Source organism: Wasmannia auropunctata, unplaced genomic scaffold, assembly GCF_000956235.1.
Source record: "Wasmannia auropunctata unplaced genomic scaffold, wasmannia.A_1.0 LD335338.1, whole genome shotgun sequence".
In the NCBI taxonomy this organism is placed as follows: domain Eukaryota; kingdom Metazoa; phylum Arthropoda; class Insecta; order Hymenoptera; family Formicidae; genus Wasmannia; species Wasmannia auropunctata.
In genome coordinates, this window is record NW_012027552.1 from 49,362 (window position 1) to 57,649 (window position 8,288).

General features: G+C 32.4%; 1 protein-coding gene across 2 annotated transcripts in view; it reads right to left on the minus strand.

Annotated features, from left to right (window-relative positions):
• LOC105457211 overlaps positions 1–7,188 on the minus strand; it is a 22,187-nt gene extending 14,999 nt beyond the window's left edge. For both annotated transcript variants that reach the window (XM_011701735.1, XM_011701734.1), the window contains exon 1: positions 6,882–7,188. In XM_011701735.1, coding sequence (XP_011700037.1) covers positions 6,882–7,035 — 154 coding nt within the window. In that variant the 5' untranslated portion in view covers positions 7,036–7,188. The remainder of the gene's footprint in view (positions 1–6,881) is intronic.
• Between the last annotated feature and the right edge of the window lie 1,100 nt (positions 7,189–8,288).

Here is an 8,288-nt window from a genome sequence, read left to right on the forward strand (position 1 = left end):
TCTCTCTCTCTCTCTCTCTCTCTTTGTGTGATATTTATATTTAAAATATTTATGGTTAAAAGAAATAATTAAAATAATTGGAATAACATATTAGAATGATTCTCTCCTCTTTGCCATTCAATATATAGCTTGTTGAATAAATTGTAGTACCTCAAGTTCCATTCGAAGGGCTTCATCAAATCCGACTGCTGCAAACTTGGACGCACAATAGTCTACCAATTTCGGAATTCCGCATTGACCGGCTAAACTGGCCACACTCACAATATGTCCTTTATTGCCCTCCAACATCGTTGGAAGAAAAGCCTTTACAGTCTAAAAAAATTATAGCAAGATCTTTATTATATTAGTTATTAGTTCTAAACAATTAAAACAAATCAATGATATTATTACTTCTGATATATAATTTGCAAAAATTGGTTTAAAAATTGCTAATACTTTAAAAAATTAAAAGATAAATGTATATTTTATAAAATTATATTAAAATAATTTTGCAAAGATGCAAGACAAAGTATACGTATATGTGCACGTGCGCGCAGTATGTCTTACAAGGGAACCTCGCGAAGTGTCAAATACTGATTTTAATGAAACTTGGTACACTTTGAGGTCACATAAATAGATGAATTTAGAAATTATCAGTTGGTGCTAAAAAACGGTTTAATGGAATGAAACCATCCCTTATATGTAAATTAATTTTTTTTTTCGTTATATCTGAAAATTATTCAAGATATCAAAAAACGTTTTATACAAAAGTTTTACTGTAAAATTATCTCTATTCACTTACGTTAATAGAATTTTTTTTAATGTTTATTTTCAAAAAATTTTTAAAATATAATTATTAGAAAAATATTATTAACATAAATGAATAAAGACATTTTACTGTAAAACTTTTGTATACAACATTTTTTGATATCTTGAATAATTTTCAATATATAACAAAAGAAAAAAAAATTAATTTACATATAAGGGTAGATTCATCCCTTTAAACTGTTTTTTTTAGCACCAACTGATAATTTCTAAATTCATTTATTTATGTGACCTCAAAGTGTACCAAGTTTCATTAAAATCAGAATTTGACACTTCGCGAGGTTCCCTTGTAAGTGTTATGTAAGTTAAAGTAAACAGTCTTGCAAATTTAATTCAGTTAAGATACAAGTTAATCCGTGGTAAAATGAATTTAATTAAAAGTTAAGGTGATAAAAAAGGTAATTAAAAAGTTAAAAATTAAATCTTTTTCATTTCATAATTTCTGGGTTTCTAATTAAAGTTTTCAAATGAAGTGTGTAATTTGTTGTACTTATTTCCGTCGGGTCACGAAAGGACGTCCGATTTCGAGGAATTTCTTCCAACACGATTCAATGCATGAAATGCCCGCGAACAATAGTTCCTTCCTGCAGCCAGACTATATTTATTATACATATTATTAATAATTATCTTGATGTGCATTCTCAAATTTGAAGACACCGACGCAGTTATGTATTTTTTCTTGGGTTTGCTTAAGAAGCTAAACAATTTCAAGAAAGTTAAATTTAAAAGTTAATATAGTTGCAAATAAAACCAATAACTAAATTAAGTTAAAAATTAAGACAAAACAAAATTCGGCTCGTTAATTGTAATACAATAAGAAAGGAGTCAACGGCCAAAGACGCGCAAATTCACAGGTGTTAAATAATTTATTAATCAATTTTCTAACATAAAAACACAAAACGAAGTTTCGATTCTTACTTGGACTTTCTTAATCGCATTAAGGGGTAACACCACTTTGACGCTCTGAAATTTAAGGCTTTTTCAGGAATTTTTTTTTTTAAGAAATGCGGTGTTTATAAAAATGCATTTAGACTAATTAAATATATATATTAAAGTAGAAATTGGTTTTTTTAGTTGATATATTAAAAAATGGCGGCTTGACAGCTGATGGGCGGGAGCGTTTCGCAAAAAGAGGGTCAAGCGATGGGCACGATAGCTCATCGTAGACTTGACAATGAACAATGAAATAAAAAAATTAGTTATTTTAATCCAAAAGCTAGTAGAATACGTAGCTGTTTAAAAAAAACATGCATTTTTAGTGATATGATATCGATTCAAAGTAAAATGTAAAATTTTCAATCAAAAATTTTGTTACTTAAAGTTACACAGAAAAGCGAGATATCAATATTAAAAAAAAATCCTACGTATTCTAGCTTTTGGACTAAAAAAATCTAATTTTTTTTGTTTTATTGTTTTAGGTCAAATCTACAATAAGTTGTGCTCACCGTTTTTTTTCCGTTCATCAGCTGTCAAGCCGCTATTTTTTAATATATCAACTAAAAAGAATATAATTTCTACTTTAATATATATATAATAGATTTTTATAAACACTTTGCATTTCTTAAAAAAAATTCCCTTAAATTTCAGGGTGTCAAAGTGGTGTGTGTTATCCCTTAATAATTTAATCTTTAAATCCTCAGTTATTTATGTTTCATTATATCATTGTGCATCACAGTTATATATATAGTGACCATGAAATGCGTAGGATTTAAAAATTAAATTATTAATGCGATTGAGAAAGTCCAAGTATCGAAACTAGTTTCGTTTTGTGTTTTTATGTTAGAAAATTGGTTAATAAATTATTTAACACCTGTAAATTTGCTCGTCTTTTGCCGTTGACTCCTTGTTATTTATTGCAAAAATTCAGAGTTCAAAGTGTATGTAAATTGTAAGTTAAAATTATTTTACTTTTCCACCTAACTTTTGTCTTTTTAACTAGTCGCTACTCTATTCCTGATAATCTCTGTAAGCCGTAAGAAGAGCAAAAGAAAACACGCTAAACACACATTCCGTGCTCTCTACTTTAAACCTTCAATGGATATTGAATAATACGTCGCTCAATAAAATGATTATCACGGACAAAAGTACAGTCGATCGAGGTGTTGCAAAAAGGACAACGATAGGTTGTTAATGCGATTATATAGGTTTTTCTGGCATTTTCACGAATAAAAGTCACAAGTTAATGCAGATCAACGATGCACGATGCAGCGTCGCGTAATCCCCCCCCCCCCTCTTCTCTCAGTCGTCGTTATGCATGCAGCGCGACGATGTGCAAAATAGCCGCGCATCTGCAAATACAGATGTGACTAACGGTACATAACGTTAACGAATACAGAGCATCTTTCGTCAATCTTCTCGGTTGGACGCGTTGGTGCGCTGCACTGATGGCCGCGTGTATATCGAAGCCGTGTCGCAGGCTGATTTAATCCGCGCGGGCGTACAAAACACGCAAAATTATTATTTCGAACTGTAAAATATACATATTTTAATCGCACGATAAAATATTGTAATGGGGATTTCGCGGTTTAACTCGCTTCGGTAATATCTATGTTAACCACACATCTTTACGTCAATTTGTGTGTACCACGGCTTTTTAATATGCATCAGTGCGCACGGATTGCGCACTAGTGCGCCTAACCAAATTCGCTATTGTACGCCGTGGAACTCCCACGCCATTAGCGGATATTTTTATTCCGCGTGCGTGTGAAACATTCTGCATAACGAATCTGAATCATCATTGCTTCCGCGTACGAGCATGCTAACGCGGATTTTTTCAATGCTAGTAATTTGTGACAAAACAACGACGTTCTTTGAATTCGTTTTTGTCACCAATTTAATTAGACTTTGATTTATCTTTATATCGAAGCGACACTCGACTGTTCTTTGAAACGGCTCTTCTTTATTAGTTCTTTTTTTCTTGAATTAATCATTTTCTTTGAATTAATCAAACAAATCTAATAACTTCACATTTTTTTATTTATTTGACCTTTTATTTGAGACTGCAATATTCATTACTAGAAACACGGTTGGGTAGGTAAGTTAATATTTTTTTTAAACTGAGTTAAATTAATGTTAACAGTCTTATAGCCATTTCTACCAATGTAGATTAACTTTAATCTTGGTTTAACTTATTTTGTATCTTCAATTTTTAATGTAAATTTCTACCAATGTAGATTAACTTTAATCTCGGTTTTATTTATTTTTTATCTTTTTTTAATTCTTAGAAATTAGAAAAAGATACAAAATAAGTTAAACCAAGATTAAAGTTAATCTACATTGGTAGAAATTGACATTAAAAATTTAACTTAGTTAAGATACAAGTTAGTCCATAATAATAAAATTAATTGAATTAAAAGTTAAGTTAATAAAAAAAAGTGATTGAAAAATTAAAAGTTAATATTTTTTTTCATTTTATAATTTTAGGGCTTCTAAATAAAGTTTCTAAATAAAGTATATTTGTGATATTTATTTCTGTCGACCTGCGGAAAAAAGATCGATTTCGAAGGACTTCTTCCGACGTAATTTAACGCATGGAAGAATCCACAGCGGTTTCCTTCCCGCGGCCAGAACTATAGTTATATTATAACAATTGCAGGACTATAGTTAGTTATATTATAACAATTGTCTTAATGTGAGTTCTCAAATTTAAGTTTGAGGACATTAACGCAAATATGTATTTTATTTTGGGTTTATAAGAAGCATTAAGAATGTAACTTCAAGAAAGTTAGATCAAAGTTAATAGTTACACGTTACGGAAAGAACGATTTTGTTGAAAGGTCTGAACATTTTGCTGACTACAGATCTGAAAATAATTTTTGTTCAATAATCAAAATAATTTATTGGAAAATTAAAAATAAGGCATTGCTATAAAATGTTTTGATATTCTATAGCAATCATTTTGACTTTCAAACAAAATTATTTTGATAAATTGAACAAAAATTATTTTCTGATCTGGATCCAGCAAAATTGTTCTTTCTGTGTACCGATAAAATGTAACTAAATCAAGTTAAAAGTTAAGTGTCTAAAATGTAACTGATTTAAGTTAAAATCATTTATCTTTTTAACTAGGCACTATCTAATCCTGGTTAGAAATAATGGAATTTTCGCGCGAGAGACAGCGCGTTTCTATATATTGGATACGTTTGCACTTACGAGAACAATTTTACGTTAATAACGCATCTTAACGACCGTAAGTTATGACCTCCGACACGAATCCGGCACGACAAAGTCCGAACGGAGAGAGTTTATCTACGTTTGAACTATGGCCATATTTTCTAAGTAATTACATAATATCGTAATGCCATCTCTCGAACATTTACATTAACAACGTGCAGTTATCGCGTTTACCTTTATCGTATCGTCCTGCACCGATGCGCGTTATTGTTAATGCAATTTGCACTTTTACAAAAACACGTCAGTATATATACGCGAAGCATTTATCATTTCGCATGAGACGCGTGCGTGAATTATTATCTAACAGGTCGATCGAATTGGGATACCGTACAGCCACACGGAAAGAACGATTTTGTTGAAAGGTCTAAAAATTTTGCTAAAAACAGATCTGAAAATAATTTTTTGTTAAATCATCAAAATAATTTGTTGGAATGTTAAAACTGATAATTGCTATAAAACGTTTTGATATTCTAGCAATTATTTTGACTTTCGCAAAAAATTATTTTGATTAATGAACAAAAATTATTTTCAGATCTGGATTCAATAAAATTGTTCTTTCCGTGCATCAATCTATTTTGCATTCGATTAAAAAATTTAGGTCACTGGCGCGCTATACAATAAATTTCGCATTAATTTATTCGTGGTATTTATGCAAATATCGGCGGCGGCGTGGATCACCTGGTGCGAAATATTTAGGAAACTTCTGGCGCGCGCGCGGCTTACGTGATTCCGATTCAGGGGAATTATTTAAATCGTTACACATGACGATTCCAAAGATTATCTTCATGTCATACTTCCATCAATCAAAATACTTTCAACCGTCGCATCGGCGTGGAAAGGCCTTTTCAGAGCTCTCTAATATCGTTATTTAACATCTGCCTACTTACACTTTCCACATCCATCGCCTCATCCTTAATTGATACCGTTGTATCGCCGCGCGTATTTACGTTTTCACTTTCATTGAACGCCGACGATACAGAGCGCTTCTATACGCTTGCTTTGCACACCCGTTATCTATTACGACATCTAGATCTAAATTCTGAAATTATTTATGCACAGATCTAACGTGTCTAAGCCCCTACAGGCGGCATAATATTCAAATTCTAAATTTGATGAAGTTCCAATTTCGAATTAATCGGTTCTCGATCGGTTGATTTTGATTGAGCCAAAAGCCGACGTCGCTCTTCGACGACAATTTACGAAACCATCGGAGCAGCTTCTCTCATCGTCAAAAGTAAACAGGTAATCCTTATTGCATCTTGCGTCGACTCATCAATTTAACTTACGCGAGCGACATGAAATTACAAAAATGTCAAATTACTTGACAAATTCGAAATTAAGCGTTATAAATTACGACATGCTTTTAGTTATTATATTAAATCCATCGCGCGCACAAATAATTCCTAGAATTACCCCATTGTAGTTGTATAAAAACGCATAATGTGTAATTACATACATTAATTACTATTACTTATTACGTCAGCATTAATTATTGACGAAGCATATTCATCAATTAAGGTGCACGATTAATTTTTATTTAAATATTTTACATAGCACACGACGGAGAAACGGGTTAATCTAGCAGCAATGTAAAATGAATTAAGTTTAACACGGTCTTTCGTAACAGGAATATGTAATTCCTTTTTTAATATCAATTAATTATGTCGCGCGTATTTCACAGCTTTAATATAAATTAATTATATCGTCTTTCAGCTTTCATTTTAGAATAAATTTTTCTGTTTTACAAAGGCAAAAATTGAGAGACGTACCGATTTATCGATTCTTCAAAACCCTTTCAAATGTTTGCCAACATTTCGATGTAAATGCGTGAGTAATATTCTAAAAAGTAAATAAGTATAAAACTCGGCGACATCGGAGAGATTGACGTCGCGAGATCGACTTACGGAAATTGGTTGCGGTATTCGCGACGTTACCGATTCCGTCGAGCAGGCTGGAGGGCAAGGGCTCGGCCGGCGACGCGTGCACCACCGCCACCCCGACGATGAGGGCGATGCGCACCATCGTCGGGGCATGGCTCGTCACGCGGCACTTCATCATTCAGCGACGGACGGCTCCTCGTATAGATAAGATCCGCCGCGTTGGGAAACGTGAGGAAAAATGAGGCCGATCGACCCGCTCTCGTGGGAGCAGGAAGGCTGACTGACAAGATGAAAAACCGTCGTCGCGCCCGCCGGTAGCGGTTTGCTGTGCTGCTGTGTGCACGAGCCTAACCGTCCGCTCCCGCTTGCACGCGCGTGCACGTGCGTATGTAGAAGTGCGAGCGTGTCCAGCGAAAGTGAGCGCTCGTGCACGCACGCGGCCGGCCGCGCCGCGCCGCGCCGCGCCGCGCGCCGTCGTTCGCATCGCGATTTAAGCAAGTACACGCTCGATTCAGCCTCTCGCGCCGAAATGAGCTCCGACAATCGCTCCGAGACGAGTCTCTGTTGGCGAATCTCTTTGTTGCAGAATCGCGAGAGGAGCCTTGAGAATTTCTCCATATCACGGAAAGAGCAATTTTGCTGAATTCAGATTCTAAAAATAATTTTTGCTCCATAATCAAAGTAATTTTGTGTAAAAGTCAAAGTGATTGCTAGAATATTAAAACGTTTTATAGCAATGCTTATCAGTTTCAACAGTCCAATAAATTATTCTGATGATTCAACAAGAAATTATTTTCTGATCTGTTTTTTAGTAAAATTTTTAGATCTTTCAACAAAATCGTTCTTTCCGTGATATATAAAACAAATATAATTTAGTATTTATTTTAATAAAATAATACAATTTACTTATTTAAGAATTTATTTTACAATTTATTTATTTAAAATAAATACAATTTATTTTATCAAACGCGATAAATCTATTAGATGAAATAAAATTAGAACTGCAAACGTTCTATAACAAATTTGATATTATTTTGTGATAATTTATGTCTAAATTTCAAATCGAGGTGTATTATTCGTGCAATTTTTTCCATATATTTTAAAATAAATATTATTAGCCAAATAAATATTATATATATTCCATATATTTTAATAATAATATTATTTATAATATTATAAATAATATAATAATAATAATAATATTATTATTATTATTAAAATATTATTAAAATAAATAAATATTAGCCGAATTCTTCGAATTCTTAACTTGCAATTTATTTACAGTAAACCGCGATATTTATTGTAAAATGTAATATAATTTAAAATATTGCAAAATGTAGTGTAATTTAAAATATGTGTGCAAATATTTTATAACCGTTCGTAAAATTTGCGTTCGAAGCGATTTATATACATTAAAAGAAGACCAATACA